This window comes from Chenopodium album, chromosome 17, assembly GCF_948465745.1.
Source record: "Chenopodium album chromosome 17, dcCheAlbu1.1, whole genome shotgun sequence".
Classification (NCBI taxonomy): domain Eukaryota; kingdom Viridiplantae; phylum Streptophyta; class Magnoliopsida; order Caryophyllales; family Amaranthaceae; genus Chenopodium; species Chenopodium album.
In genome coordinates this window covers 37,408,786-37,426,328 of record NC_137850.1, presented here as the reverse complement: position 1 = coordinate 37,426,328, position 17,543 = coordinate 37,408,786, and the positions used below count along the sequence as shown (strand labels likewise).

The 17,543-nt window shown below is 31.5% G+C and overlaps 1 protein-coding gene and 1 pseudogene across 1 annotated transcript; one reads left to right on the top strand and one right to left on the bottom strand.

Moving 5' to 3' along the window:
- Window positions 1-15,392: 15,392 nt before the first annotated feature.
- On the top strand, window positions 15,393-16,677 carry LOC145587892 (jacalin-related lectin 19-like). The gene is made up of 2 exons (XM_081644554.1): window positions 15,393-15,756; window positions 16,107-16,677. Exons 1-2 carry the CDS (start codon window positions 15,565-15,567, stop codon window positions 16,449-16,451), a joined length of 537 nt encoding a protein of 178 aa, XP_081500680.1. The 5' UTR covers window positions 15,393-15,564; the 3' UTR covers window positions 16,452-16,677.
- Window positions 16,678-16,939: 262 nt separating this feature from the next.
- LOC145588907 (hexokinase-2-like) overlaps window positions 16,940-17,543 on the bottom strand; it is a 29,138-nt pseudogene continuing 28,534 nt past the window's right edge.

The window sequence follows — 17,543 nt, the reverse complement described above, 5'->3', positions numbered from 1 at the left end:
AACGTTTCAAACATTCATTCATATTCTCTAAGTGAAAATATACAATCACAAAATTATTAAAACCAAACCCTAGCTAATCTGTGAATACATTCATAGTCCAATTTGGTAAAAGGAACTAAGAAGTAGTTCCAAACTAAACTCAACAAGTGTTGAAAAAAAAAAAAAAAAAAGAAACTACTTGTTGACCGTTATTGGCTCACTGAAAATCCACAAGTTCAAAACCCTACATTGAAGAACATTTCCATGGAATCATCATCATCATCAAATCCTTCTTTTTTTTCAATGATCTTCAATGCATGCTGCCAACAATTGATAGGAAGATCAGATGCATAGCAACCACAGTTGTTTGTGCTGCGTTCCATAGGCTCCGTGTACACGAACGGAACAATAACATCGAAAGATGACTGAAACAATTCACAAAGATGAGATAATGATATGAAATTTTCCACACAAAATAAAGTACAAGCTAAGCTACTTAGACTAACTAGCTTAATAGCTTTAATAAATCTTTACAACATGACGAATGAATTAAAATGTATACACGATCTGTACCAAATTTCTTGAAACACTATGATTGAGCATGCTTGATTTTATATGTTTGCAAAATAAAATGATCAAAGTGGGGTGGGTAAATAATGCAATATCAAAACAATGACAGTGAGACTAGTTAAATGCAAGTATAAATCTAATAGCGAAGTAAATACCAATATTTCGGGTGGAGATGAAAATTGAATACTATCTAGCTGAGGGAATAGCCAAAGTAAAGCATCCATGATCACTCCAAGTGGTGGTGGTGGCGACTCAATATAAGTGTTTTGTTCGAGTTGCTCTGGTGTTGGTGACCCGTTACTACTTTCAAATGCTTCACTTGATAAAGAGGAAAAAAATAGCTATGGCTTTGTCTCATTTCCATCACCATCATCAAATCCTACATAAAATTAGCACAAAAAAACCATTAAAAAAAGGAAAATTTGTCAGAAAAAACCTATTATAACACTCTTTTTGTCAGAAAAAACCTTTTAAAAAATTTTTGGCCAAAAGAAACCTGTTTTAAAATTTTTTTTGTTGAAGACAACCAAAACCTCTAATTAACCTAATTAGCCCCTGATTACCCCTAATTATAACTAAATCTTATTTAATTAATTAAAAATCATAAATAAATTGATAAATTAAAAAAAAAAACATACACCACCCCCAAACCCCATCACCAGCTGCCACCCCCTGGTAGCAACCGCCCCCACCCCCGCCGGCTACCAGAACCCCCCACCCCTCCCCTTCCCCCGCGCCGACAAAGTCCCTCCCCCTACCCCTCCTATTCCTTTGAACCACCACCGCGACCACCCACCCATCACTAAACCCTAACCCCAAAAACTCCCACCCCCCTCTCTACCACCACCACAAAACGGCCACCACTCCATTTCCCACACCCTAAAACGACAAGGGGAGGTCGTTTATGGGTGTGGAAAAAGGAGGGGGTTGTTTATGGTTGTGGAAATAAGGGGTGGAATTTTCGGGTTTGGGTTTAGTAAGGGGTGGGTGGTCGCGGTGGGTGAAAGGGAGGGGGTTGGGTCTCTGGTCATCGCGGTGGGTGAAAGGGAGAGGGCTGGGTCTTCTGTTGGCGTAGTGGAGGGGGTTGGGCTGGGTAGGCTTAGGAGAGGAGGCTTGGTCGGTGTCGGAGTTGGGTGGTGGTTCAAGGAAAGAAGAGGGTGACGCAGGGGGCGTAGGGCGGGGGTTTGCCGGTGTAGGGGGTAGGGATTCTGTTTGCCGGCAGGGGTGAGGGTGGGGGTGGCTGCTACCAGGGGAGGGTGGCAGGTGGTGATGGGGTTGGGGGGTGGTTTAAGTTTTTTTTTTTTTTTAAATTTATCAATTTATTTGTTATTTCTAAATAATTAAATAAGATTTAGTAGTTGATTAGGGGTAATTAGGGGCTAATTAGGTTAATTAGAGGTTTTGGTTGTTTTCAACAAAAAAAATTTAGTAACAGGTTTCTTTTGGCCAAAAAAATTTTAAAAGGTTTTTTCTGACAAAAAGAGGGTTATAATAGGTTTTTTCTGACAAATTTTCCTTAGAAAAAACGTTAATTTGGAGCTAATCAGAACTAAAACTCGTATATTTCTCCTTGATATGGAGCATAATTAGTACCTCGGTTTTAAAGTTTCGTAAAGTCAGATGCTTGGAATTTCCGAATATGTTTAGCATTGCTAGTAAATTGGCATGCACTATCTTAGAGAATCGATAGCAAGCAAGCTCGACGAAACTACATGGACTAATTGTAGACCCTCCAACAAGATCAAGACAAATAAATCCTTGATATTTAAAATGAGATAGGTTGGGACAATCCATCACAACACTTTTCAACCCCTCGCAATTGTATAGTATCAATGTTTTTAGATGTTCTTGAACAATCTTCACATGCCTCAATTCGTCGCAATACTTAATATCTAAGACCTTAAGGTTATCAAGTCTTGAGAAATTCGAGTTCAGCCATTCATCAGTCATGGAATACGAATTTATTATACGTAAGTGTGTCAAACGTTTACACGAATCTAGACGAAGTAGGTCTAGCCTCTTTTCAAAGCTCACAATCTTCAGAATTTCAAGATCACTCATACACAATTCATTTTATGCTAGACTATCACAAGAAATTATTTTTAATTTCTTAATACTACTACACGAAAGTCGAAAATTCACACATCCCATTGGAAGTTTAGAGCCCAACTCTCGCTCTTCTAATGAGCCAACATTAGACAAAACTAGCAACCTTAATTCACTAGGAGCATACTCGAAATAGCGAAAATTTGTTGCACCATCCATCACAACACTTCCCAAGTTACGATTATATTTAAGAACGAGTTCTGTTAGCTTCGAAACCCCAACAAGGTTAAGATATGTGAGGCCAACACAATGCTCAAAGATTAAACTCTCGACGCAATTACAACCAGCAATCAGTTCATCAATCTTAGATTGCTCAATAGGGATTGAGGTAAGAGACAGTTTTCGTAAACGACACGAAAGGATGATTGCTAAGCAAGACACAGTAGTTGGCGCCCTTGGCGGTGGGTAACAGTTATAAAGTTCTAATTCCGACAACATTGGAAGTGTCGAGACATACCTTATAACAAAGTCATTCGAGATCAAATCAGGATCGAAAAAGATCCAAAGAGATAAATTCTTAACCTTAAGTTTAGAGAGAAATTCACCAATGTCAGGGTTAAACTCCTCGGCAGTCAATGGCTGAAAACGAATTTTAAGATTTGGTATCGATAGTTGATCATCACCTAAAAAGTTCCTGATTCTTGTAAGAGTCTTATCAAGGAAATGTAGGTAACGCAAGTTGGGGTTCCGCGACGTCGGCCATATCGACAAGTTGCATGAGTATCGATCATATGATCTCCACAACTCGGGAAAATACGAGTTTTCGATGTTGAACCAATCGAACCTCCAAGTTTTTGATAATAAGCTTGTTGCAATGGCTTGTTTGTAAGGTAAGTAGGAGAGTATGTGTTGCCTTATGTGGTTTGGTAACTCGGTAATTCGATCTTTTTTTGAGATCTCTATTGAAGAGTAATTAGACCTTTCAATACCAAGGGAATTTTAGAACCCTTGTGTATAATGATTTACAGAATATAGATTTAATTAGAAGCCAGAATTTGAAACGGATTACGGAATCACCCCTAACATAAAGAGTGTAAACCCTAAATAGTTTTTATTTTTATTTATTTTTTATTTTTAAGGTTTTATTTACTTTTACCTAGGAAAAAACACGAAATTGTTTTTTACCACCAAACTTTCAAAATTTTTATTTTACCACCAACTAAACATCAAAAAATTGTCTTTTACCACCTGCCGTCAAAAGAATAGTTAAATCTAAAGGTTTTTTTTTAAAAAAAATTCCATATTCATGCCAAAAACATACTCTTTAGAGATTTTGGATCAGATTGGAGTTCAGAATTGACTAAAACATATCAAACATGCCTGTTTTGTATGTGTCACGCAAACTGAGGTATTTTATTAGGCAAAATGAAGTATTTATGATAATTTTTTTTTGACAATTTTGACCTCAAAGCGAAACCAAAGGGTCAAATTGACCCATAAAAAACATTAAAGAGCATGTTATTGGCACAAAAATCGAAGAATTTTTTTTAACTCTATTAGATTTAATGGTTATTTTGACAGCAGGTGGTGGAACACATTTTTTTCGATTTTTAGTTGGTAAAATAAAACTTTTAAAAGTTTGGTGGTAAGAAACAATTTTGTGTTTTTTCTTGGTGGTAAAAAAAATAAAATAAAATAAAAATAAAAATAAAAATAAAAAATAAAAACTTTTTTGTGTTAATTTGTCTATATATTGTTTAGAGAGTGGGATAATGAGGTAAATCTAAATATTTGTTTATTGAATTTTAAGATAATTACTTTTATCCATGTGGGTTTATGTAATAGCACATCAATATATATTATAGAGAGATTGAGGGATAGCTTAAGTAGTTAAAGGTTGTATCTCGGTTTCAGGTGATCTTGGGAGGCTGGGATCGATTCTCATTAATTACTTACCCTACCTCTCTCTAAACACCAATATATATATATATATATATATATATATATGTATATATATATATATATATGTTATAGATGGTAACTAAGTGGGAGACTGATATGAATTTGGGATAATATATAAGACTAATTTCCCTCAAAAATCTTCAAACTTTGGTAATCTTGATTTAATTTTATAATATCTTCCAATATAACAATCAGTTGTGAACTTACATTATTAGTTGATTTAAAAAATCGTATATGGATCTTAAAAAAGTCTAAATTTAATCATATTAATAAATTAATAGATTGTAATTATTAATATCATTGGCTCATTGCAAACGTATGTAGCTTTCCCCAACTCACAAATTTATCTAGCTTGGCTAAAAACAAAAACAACATTTAAATTATAAACCCTATTTGCAAGAAACCTCTTTTTTTTTGCCTCAAATCTCCCGTAGTTAAGCACTCCAATATTTTCCACCATATTGTCAATTTATTAGTCATCTTTAGGTTGGTAACTGTAGACACCAAATTGTGTCTCCCCAAAAAACAAACTCAGTGATGAGTAGTTTTCACGTCATTGATATCGAGTAAGGTGAAATGTTGAAGAGTCTCACCGAATTCTTCTGTTTTCTAAAATGTTTTAATAAAAATAATTCATTTCTATTTTCGAAAATCATTCATTTCGTATCCTATTTTTGAAAAACACCCCATCCAGTTTAGTTTAGTCCATGATAAGGGTCCGATAATAGTGTAGTTGGATGGGGCTTGAATAGACCTTTCCAACGATATATTATAATCCCAATTTCGATGAATAATGAGGAAGTTATGGCCAAAATACTAAACTGGGCTCAAACAGGATTTTACCTACGGCCCAATGATCATGTGGAGGGTCCAAATGTTTAATCCCATTCCTAAACTAATTAGGATTAATTAGAAGCTTCTATAAGTTTCTAAGATATTTTAATTATCCTTTTTTGAAAAGATAAGATTAAAGAATTTGAAATTATCTTAGAAGCTTATCTTGCCGCGTGAAAAGAAATTTTATTCCGATTCGATTTCTAATTCTTTTCTAATCGTTTCCGGATGTTTTTCTCTATAAATAGCTATGGTCGTATTTCCCCGTTTTAATCACCAACAATCATCTAATTCTATTCTTTCTCTCTCTACAAGCTAGAAGCTTATTTTTTCTCCCTCTTTCTAAGCCTTGCCTTTTCAAATACAATATTCCTCCATCACGAGACTTAGACACACATAATCAAGCTCGAAGTTGCCTTCGCTTTAGACGTAAAATGTTGATAATTTATGAGGGTTTGATCCTAAATCCCTATTTCAATTATTTAAATTAATTGTTTGATTTAATATTTTCATTGAAGTTACTAACATGTGTATTGTTTTGATAGAAAGAGATACGAGACAACAAAGTAAGTTGTTTTATTGCTATATTTTTATAGAAATCATGCTTAGATTATTTTAATTCCTAGTATCTTGTTAAGATGTTATTTATTGCTTTATAGGATCATGCTTAGGTTGCTTCCTATTTATTCTATCATGTTAGTATCATGTTAGGGCTAAAAATTTGACTTTATTGTTTAGTGACATGCTAGGGTTTGTTATTAATCTTGTTAGTATCATGCTGCCTAGGATCTTGCTAAAAGTATTATGCTTTGAGATTGATTATTTTAATTATGATGATTTGTTGTATCAATATAATATCATGTTGCTTGATATTGTTATTGCTTGATCACGCCCACACTTACAGGATTAAAGAGAATTTATATTTGTAATCACGATTAATAAGATAATTAATAATTTTATTTAGGCTAATGTGGTTTTAATTCAAGTGATCGTCAATAATAGTTTTGTTTGTGCATTAATATTCAACCAACATAGATTAAACAGGTTTAGGGTTAATATATTGATTGTATGTTAGTCAAAAAGCGCACATGAATACGAGAAGAATAAAGTAGATGCCTGTTTTTAGGGCATGTTCAATTTCTTTTAGGTTGGATTTGTACCTTCATCCTCAAATATCCAGTCATGGTTTCAGACCACTATGGAGTTAGCGATCGCATGGATCGTGAAGGGGTGTAACCTTCACCCCGTGAACGGTTTACAAGTTCCTAAAACTTGTTGGCGATTCTTTTGTTCTAACTTCTTTCCCTTTGGACGCCACCGTGCTTAAGTGTATGATCACAGTGGGGCTCAAGTGTGGGATGATTGAAATATTCCCTACAGTTTCCTACCTTTTTCTTATTTTGATTTTATTTTGTCTAATATTATATTTCATTGACTTGACACTTTACATATCAACGTATCATATTAATGCTTATTTATCGTGTGCAACATGATGAGAAGTTAATGACTTTTTAAATTTTTTATTGAAATTAATAATCTAATGCATACATATAAAATATTGAAATTTTATCGTAAATAAAAATCTAAACTAATAATGTTATTCTAAAAATCTATCTAAAAATGTTTGGAAAATTGGCTTAAAATAATATGAACTATTAATGGTGTGTGCAAAATAGTTGCTATTAGCAAATAGTTGAGTTCGTATTATTTTGCACACACCATTGATAGTTGGTATTATTTTAAGCCAATTTTCCAAAAAGTTTATTGAAAATAAAACTCTAAACTAACTTTTTTTTAATCTTACAAAATCTATCTAAATCTATCCAATAATTTCTTCTTACCTGTCATACGAATAAATGATTGTTGTATAAGTGACGTGACACTCGAAAAAAGTTAAAATGCCAAGTGTTACTAGTTTGACTAAAAGTTTAGAATAAAATAAGTCAAACTCAAAAGCTTACAAATTACAATGATAGCATAGCAAAAAAAAAAAAAACTTAAGTTCTGTAAAACTATTTCATTTTAGTAAAAATATTTGAATTCAATAAAAAAAAAAACAAAATTTATTAGTTAAAATTATTTATGCTCAATAAAAAACAGTAATTTTAAATAAGAAATGTAACAGAAAATCAGTAAAAATAATTGCAGTTTACTAATAATTTATAAAATAAACTTCAACACAATAATTTTAGTCCAATTAATATAATATCAGTTTATAAAAAATAAGGTAAAGTGAATAGAGTCTCATTATCGTTTTTTTTTTTAGCTAACGCATTATCTATCAATTATTGTTTCGTACACCAGGTTGTACCATGCGCATTGTACACTTGGAAGAACATCACCCTATGAATTAAAGAACATTACCTATAAATAGAAGAACATTACATAAATATATAAAAGAACATTACTTATAAATTAAATAAAACAAATTGTAGTTATAATAATTTATTATACATTACAAACGAACATAGAGTACATCAAAAATAACGTTACATATAAAATAAAGAACATTGCATACAATAAAAGAACATTATTGAAAAATAAAATAACATTACATATAAATATAAAAGAACATTATCTATATGAAAAAAGACGTTACATATAAATAATGGAAAAATGTTACTATCCAAACCCATAGAAGAAGAAGATGATGAACAACAATGGTAGTGCCAAATATTTAAACAATCAAGGAATTCATGATAATAAAGTTTTATATGAACAACAAACATTATTACAAAACACAAAATATAGGTAAAAATAACATGCAAAGAGAGTTCACTATTGAAATACAACCTAGGGTTTCATATTCATGAAATAGACCAAAGATGAACAAAGAAAGAGAAGTCATACCTCAATAAGTAGAAAACCCTTATAAAGTGAATTAATAGTGGAAATCAAGCAAGTTAAACACTCAATTGCAAGTTTTTTTTACTGTAGCCACAATAAAAAAAAAAATACCCAAAATTCTCAAATCATGAAAAATCCAAAAATTTGGTTATGAATTTCGGATTTGGGAGTGTAAAATCTAGTATAAATGTTTTTGTGAGTGATGAATTAAGCACATAAAAGCTATAAAAATCAGGAAATAAAATGGAAGAAGAAGTTAGAGGGGAAGTAGAAAGAGTATCGATAAGAGATTGAACATATATAAATGGGTCAAATGAACATTATATATAAAATAAAAACACATTACATATAAATGAGGCTTCATAAAAAAAGAACATTACATACAAATAAAAGAACATTAATTTGTCCCAATGTTCTTTTATTTATATGTAATGTACTTCCGGGTGTACCTTGCACATGGTACACCCCCCCACTACCATACTATTTTCACATTTCTATTATCACACTTATCAGCACATGTTTTTAACGATTAATATCTCTAATTATCAACATTGTAATTAAAACTATAAAAATGAGATATATTAATAAAATATACATCAAGGCGATTCAAACAAGATTCTACATGACTACATTTTATCGTATCTATAAATCACAAAAGTGAGTCAAGTGTAGTGTGTGAATAGTGTAAAAATCAAACGGAATCAACTAAAAAAAATGGAGGATGTATAATAGTATTTGATTAAACTGCATCTATCATATCAGACGTCCAACACTAGATCAAATAAGATATTGCATATTTTTATTTAGGTAAGTCTTATATGTGGCTAGCCACATGGTGTGGCCATGTTGATTTATTAGAATAATTTTTATTTATATATATTGGTAACCCTATTTATTCATAAAAGTAACCTAATTTTGTCCATTAAAGTAACTCCAATTTATTATATGAGTAATATCAACTAATTTAGAAACAAGTAACCCTATTTGTTCACTCGAGTAGCCCCTATTTTTTTTGTTTTAAAAATTAAAAAAATGATTTCACTTATGTAACATATTAACTTTTTTTTTCTTTTTTTTTTCGTTAAGTAACCTCCATACATCAATGTAACTCTATTTGCTCATCGCCGTAACCCCCTATTACTTATTTAATTGCCTTATATATGAAGTGGTCACACCATGTAACTAGCCACATATAAAAATTTGGGTTTTTATTTGCACGGGTTTATAACTTATATTTATGTCTATGAGCCTCTATATAGCAAAAAACATCTTTAATTTTGTAAAAATATCTAAAATTTTATATGTAGTATTCGAAAAGTGCACATTGTTAGTATGAAGTATTGGAAAAGTGCACATTGTTAGTATGAAGTATTGGAAAAGTGCACATTGTTAGCAGCACAAAAAATCTTTAATTTTGTAACATATCTAAAATTTTATATGAAGTATTCGAAAAGTGCACATTGTTAGTAGCACAGATAAAGTCAAAATTTTTGTTTCCTTTACTTTTGCTAAATTAAAATTAATTTAAATTAAAGTAAAATTATTTAATATAAACTTAACTTAATTTTACTGATTAAAAATTATTTTTTTAATAAGAATTACTTTACCAAATATTATTGATTGTAAATCTAATTTTTTAAGCATCATAATTGAAATCAATATGCTTTCAATTGTGAGGGTGAAGTTATTGTTCCAACACATTGTAAACTGTTGGAAATAAGAAAGCAAAAAACAAAAGAAATACATTGAAATAAACGGATCTTTCTCATTCATTCAATACTAGAAAGTTAAACAATATAAATAGCCTTTAGATCATCTCCAATGGCAAGCTATAATGCTTTGTAGCTTGATTTTCCACATCAATTTTTAAGCTACAACACATTTTAGCAACAAATTGGTCCAACAATACGCTACAACTTGCTTGCAATATGATTTGTACACATGTTAAAATATGAGTGGATTTTATTGTCTCTTTTGCAATCAAGCAAGTAGCTTGCATGTTGCTCTGTTTTTTATTCTCCAATGTAAGCATGTAGCTAGAAACTTTATTTATATTGCAAGCAAATCCCTAAACTTAAACCATTGGAGATGCTCTTACAAGTTAAACAAAATAACTAAAATAAAGCAACTAACTAGGAAGTGGGTACTCCACGATATACTACAACTAATTAGTTAACAAGTCCACTAACACCACTAACAATTAGTTAACACGTGATTAAATTAATTTGACTAATTCTAAACAAACTAAGGAAGCTAATTAACCACAAACTTGAAGCACTAACTTCAACATAAACAACAGAGAAATGACAAAGCACACGATGTTACTTAGCACAGTTGTAAAGATGAGTTCACCAAGCTTAGTTGTTTACTACAAACACCATTTAAAAATTCAAGCACTAATCAAAGCATTTTTTTCGTTTTCCACAATTTACCATATTATCTAAGATATAAACACCATTAAAAAGAGGAAAAAAAAAAAAATCTACACCTTACCTTACTAGTTTAAAAGCCAGAAACAATTAGTTAACCTATTATTTTCATTTTAAGAGAAAAGCTAAGATTCTTGGACTATATAAACTGACAAAAGGCAATGTTCTTTATCCTAGTTTTAATCTTAAAAGATAGAAAATTTTGTGAAAAACTACCTATTATACTCCAGAATTTACGAGAAACTATCTAATTAAAAAAAGATGTTGTAACTGATTACCTAATTTTTGAAAAATGTTGTAATTTACTACCTTATGCAGGATTATGAAGGAGTTTGACCAAAATTCTCTGGCATTGACTTGGTCACGTGACACTTAATGACCCTTTTCTTTCCCAAATTTTCTCACAATTTTCCCACGTGATGGTCACTAAGTGTCACGTGACCAAGTCAACACCAGAAAATTTTGGTCAAACTTCATAATCCGGCATAAGGTAGTAAATTACAAAATTTTTCAAAAGTTAGGTACTCAATTACAACATTTTTTTAATAGGTAGTTTCTCGTAAATTCTGGAATATAATAGGTAGTTTTTCATAAAATTTACTAAAAGATATAACAGCCCACAAATGATACTACTTGACCTTTATTGGCTCCCCTAAAAATTCAGAAGTTCAAAACCCTACATTAAAGAACAATTCCATGGAATCATCATCATCAAATACTTCTTTTTTTTCAATGATCTTCAATGCATGCCGCCAACAACTGATAGGAAGATCAGATGCATAGCAACCACAGTTGTTTGTGCTGCTTTCCATTGGCTCCGTGTACACGAACCTAACAATAACATCGAAAGATGACTGAAACAATTCACAAATATGAGATAATTATAAGGAAGTTTCCACATAAAATAAACTCCAAGCTAAGCTACTTTGATAAAATCTTTACAACATGATAATTGAATAAAAATGATTACAATATCTGTACCAAATTACTTACAACACTATGATTGAATACGCTTGATTTTATATATTTGCACAATAAAAAGATCAAAGTGGGGTGTGTAAATAGTGCAATATCAAAACGATAAAGGAGAGACTACTTAAATGAAAGTATAAATCCAACAGCGAAGTAAATACCACTATTTCGGGTAGAGATGAAAATCGAATACTATCTAGCTGAGGGAGTAGCCAAAGTAAAGCATCCATGATCACTCCAAGTGGTGGTGGCGGCGACTCAATGTAAGTCGTCATTTGTTTGAGTTGCTCTGGCGTTGTTGACCCAAAATAAGTTACTACTTTCAAATGCTTCACTTGATAAAGAGGAGAAAAATAGCTATGGCTTTGTCTCATTTCCATCCACATCATCAAATCCTACATAAATTAGCATGAAAAATCCATTAGAAAAACATTTAATTAGGAGCAAATTAAATCATAACTAAAACTCATATATATTTCTCCTTGATGAGGAACATAATTAGTACCTCGATTCTCAAGTTTCGTAAGGTCAGATGCTTGGAATTTCCGAATATGTTGAGCATTGCTAGTAAATTGGCAGGCACTATCCTAGAGAATCGATAACAAGCAAGCTCGACGAAACTACATGGACTAATTGTAGACCTTCCAACAAGATCAAGAGCAATATATCCTTGATATTTAAAGTGAGATAGGTTGGGACAATCCATCACAACACATTCCAAGCTTCTGCAATTGTATAGTATCAATGTCTTTAGATGTTCTGGAGCAATCTTCACATGCCTCAATTCGTCGCAATACTTAATCTCTAAGACCTTAAGGTTATCAAGTCTTGAGAGATTCGAGTTCAGCCACTCATCAGTCATTGAATAAGAAGTTGTTATATGTAAGTGTGTCAAACGTTTACACGAATCTAGATGAAGTAAGTCTAGCCGCCTCTTTTCAAGGCACACAATATTCAGAATTTCAAGATCACTCATACACAATGCATTTTGTACTAGAATATCACAAGAAATTTTTAATTTCTTAATACTACGCGAATTGGAAAGTCGAAAAATCACACATCCCATTGGAAGTTTAGAACTCATCAAATCTCGCTCTTCTAATGAGACAACATTAGATAAAACTAGCAACCCATCATCAAATAATTCACTAGGAGCATACTCCAAATAGCGAAAATTTGTTGCACCATCATCCAACACAACACTTCTCAAGTTACGATTATACTTGAGAACGAGTTCTGTTAGCTTCGAAACCCCAACAAGGTTAAGATATGTGAGGCCAACACAACGCTCAAAGCTTAAACTCTCAATGCAATTACAACCAGCAATCAGTTTATCAATATTAGACTGCTCACTAGGGATTGAGATAAGAGACAGCTTTCGTAAACAACACGAAAGGATGGTTGCTAAGCAAGGCACAATAGATGGCGGTAGGTAATTGTTATAAATTTCTAATTCCGATAACATTGGAAGTGTCGAGACAGACCTTATAACAAAGTCATTCGAGTTAAAATCAAAATCCAAAAAGATAGAAAGAGATAAATTCTTAACCTTAAGTTTAGTGAGAAATTCACCAATGTCAGGGCTAAACGCGGCCATCAATGGATGTATACGAAGCTTAAGATTTGGGATCGATAGCTGATCATCACCTAAAAAGTACCTGATTCTTCTAAGAGACTAAGAGTGTTATCAAGAAAATGTAGGTAACGCGAGATGGGGTTCTGTGATGTCGTCAAGTTGTCGTAGTATCGATCATATGATCTCCACAACTCAGGAAAATACGAGTTTTCGATGCTGAACCAATCGAACCTCCAAGTTGTCGATAATAAGCTTGTTGCAATGGCTTGTTTGTAAGGTAGAAAGGAGAGTATGTGTTGCCTTATGTGTTTTGGTAACTCGCTAATTCGATCTTTTTTCGAGATCTCCATTGAAGAGTAATTAATTAGACCTTTCAATATCAAGGGAATTTTCAATAGAAGCAAGAGTGGCAGCAGTTTGGGGTGTTTATGTGAAAGCAAGAGAATAAAAATTGATTAGCCCTAATATAACGAAGCAATGAGTCTACAGTTTGGAACGATATAACGAAGCAATGAGTCTAAAGCAATGTTAATTTACTTAAAATTTTTAAAAAAATCATTCATATCTTTTTTTTTAACCTAATATTTACTTAATCATTTTCTTAAATGTTATAATTATTTTTATACGACTAAATTTGATTGAATTGGTTGAGTTGGTTTTAATAGAATTGTAAAGGTCAAACCTTAAGATTTGTTTGGATATGTAAGACTCAAATTATAACATAGAAAATACATACAAATATTAGCTTAAAGAAAAGATATGAAAATTATTTTAAAATTTGAATATCAAAAAAATTTGATTAGTTATACAGTGTAAGGGCCTATTCACTCCAGCTTAATTTCAGTTCAGTTCAGTTCACTTCAGCTCCTAATTTCCTTCTCTCATACAATATTCATTTCAGGTCTATTCAGTTCAGTTCAACCTGCTCCAATCAGTTTAGTTCAATTTAGCTCAATTCAGTAAATGTGAACAGACCCTAAAGAAATGTCATGTTTTCTTTGAATTGATGATATGAAAAAAAATTATAATAAATTTTATTTTACAAAAATTTGATGTAAAGTTAGTCAATTTATATATAATAAGAAGGAAAATTAAAAATATTGTGGGGAAAGAGTTGATCCTAGTATCGCTAATAAAATTGATAAAACTATTTATCATCTTAGTTAAATTTAACTATGTTTTATAAATTCAAAACTTTAATCATATATAAAATTAATTTCATTAGTAGTATATATCGATACACTACGACATTTATAGTAAATTTTTGATAAGGAAGATAAAATAAAACCAATCTTAAAAATAAAAAAAAAAAGGAATAAAACCAAGTCAAACTCGAAAGCTTACAAGGATAGTATAGCAAGAAAAAATTTCATTGAGAAGTGTTTAATGCATTATGATTGACCCATTTGTACTAGATTCATAATTTCTTGTCTTTGAACTTTTTATCATGCGTACTATATATATAAAAAGTAGTTGATTAGAGATTAGATCGGATTAGACTACATCAAGTCAAATCGGATTAGACTAAGATGATCATATCTTTTTATTTGTGTGGGTTTATAACACTTTATACTCCGTATGTAGCTAAATATTTTTAATTATGTAAAACAATTCTAAAAAGTTTATAAGAAGTATTTGAAAAGTAAACATCGTTAGCAACACAAATAAAGTCAAAATTTGGAAAAGCAAATTTAGGTCTTGCTTTCTTCACCTTACATTTACTAAATTGAGATTAATTGTTTGAATTGAAATTATTTTAAATTAATTTTTTTTTACGGATTAAACTTAGTTTTACTAAATTAAATTATTATCATCGAATATTATTGTATTTCCAATTTTGTAAGCATCATTATTGAACAAAGGAATATGCTTTTAATTGTGAGAGTGAAGTTATTGTTCCAAAGCATTGTAAACAACTAGTTAAAGCAATTTCGACGGACCAAAACAGAGAAATGTTAGGATATTTATGTGACACAATTGTAAAGATGAGGTCACCAAGCTAAGCTTAGTTGTTGAATCGACTCAAAAACAAAATTCCAATTTAACGATGAAAGAAAACTGGTATCAGATTCTCAATAGCAAATTCTATTCTCAATCATCTTTATATCAATATAAGTATCATGTTGCTCGAATTCGCTACTACTAATCCCTTCTCTAAGAATGGTACGTACGTTCTGTTTAACATTGCCTTGTAAACTTGCTCTTTGAAATTTGATGCATGTTTGAGTTTTATCAAATCTTCTAAATTTTATATATGGAAATATTTTGTGTTTAGTGATTGAATTTGGAATGATTTTAGTGTTTTGGATGATTTATTACTAGGAAGGGAAAGAGCAAAAGAAGACGAAAATGAAGATAGCAGTTGGACCGTGGGGAGGTAATGGTGGAACTAGCTGGGATGATGGATGTTATAGCGGTGTAAGAGAAATTAAGCTCGTCTATGATCGATGTATCGATTCAATTACTGTGATGTATGACAAGAATGGTAAACCTGTTAAGTCAGATAAACATGGAGGCAATGGTGGAAGCATTACTATTGAGGTAACCCTTCCTGCTCTTTTGAAATTCGGCTTCTATTTAAGGCTCCGTTCACTTCACCTTATTTTTGCTGAAATGAAGTTATTTTTACTGAATTGAAATTATTTTGTTGAATTGAAATTATTTTTACTAATTTTCTATTATTTTTATTCTTTAAAGTTAATGATTTTTTACTGAAATAGATTTTTTTTTTTTTTAGTGAAATAAAATCAATTTTGTTAAACTGAACTTATTTTAACCGAACTGATATTATTTTTACTGAATATTATTTATTTGAAGGTGAAGTGAATAAGACTTAGTACTAAATTTAGTTCTCTATTTTCACTTATTATGGCTTGATTTGCATATGCTAGATTAAGCTGAATTATCCAGAGGAGTACTTGATCAGTGTAAGCGGCCATTACTCGTCATTAGTACAAGGGATGCCTCCGGTTATTAGATCGTTAATGTTTAAGAGCAATCTGAGAACCTTTGGACCGTTTGGCATACAAGAAGGAACCCAGTTTTACTTCCCAATGGAGGGTGGAAGAATCATTGGCTTCAAAGGGAGAAGTGGTTGGTATCTTGATTCCATTGGGTTTTATCTGTCTCGAGCTCAATCGAACACAATAAAGAAGAAAGTTCAACATTGGCTTCAGAAATCCTTGGAACCAAAAAGCAGTAAACAAAGTCATCATACTCTGAAAACAGCTATGTAATTCCTGTCGAATTATCGAAAGCAGGATAAACCAACAAAGTACAGAGATGCTGCACTTTAAATGGTGGTGTTTTCATGTTTGTTTAGGATTCCAAAGACTATTTGTCTACTAATTAGTATACTCATCAGATCTAACTAGTTTAGTAATGCAGAAAAAAAAATGTTAAAAGATAGTTATGAGTAATAGTTTCTGTATAATTTGCATCTTTTAGTTACTAACATAATTTAATTTCTCCAAACAAATTAAAGCTAATATGCACAAAATCAATTTCTGTTTACTGAGCAAGTGAGCAGACAAATTACCTGTCATTTAACTTTTTATGATGAACTAACCTTTCACTTTATCATTTTTTGTCAGTTAAACAGAAAACATGGAGAAAATTGTCAATTAAACCTCTATGCTTCAATATCCAAATACTTCGTATTTTATAACAGCATTAACATGTAATGAAGTATTTCAATAAACACAATTATCAGCAAAAATATAGTTCAGATAAGGGCTACTAAGTTCAATTTACCAATCCAAATAAGTTTTGGTATGTTCATATCAGTATTTTTCAAATACATAAACGAAGTTTTAATCATCATTACCTGAACATTGCTTTAATATGATGTGGTCACATACTCACATGATGTTCAGTATGGTACAGAAAGATAAGTGAATGTCTTGTAGTAACAGTAACAAAGGTGAACATGCTTAAGGAATTCAGTTGTAAGGAAACATACCTCTAAAACCTATTCTAGGTTTTTCCCTACCACACTCAGGTCTGTGGACTTGTCACCATGCGTTGCTGAAACAACATCCGTCCTGCATAAACCATAGTGAATTAGGCATCAAAAATATGTTGCAACAAAATAAGGTGACAAACTGTCCACAAAAAAGACTGATTGCAATTCACACACATACCCCAAAACATAAGGTTGTCGAAGTTTTGGAGGAACAATGTCACCAAAAAGCACAGCATCATCAACTAAGCTTATTAAAAGTCTCAGCACGACTTCTCCCAAATATCTACCAGAAAGCATCTTTTCTAGGATCTGACATATAATAATGATTTGAACTTTTCAGCACGCAGTTGCAAGATTATCAATC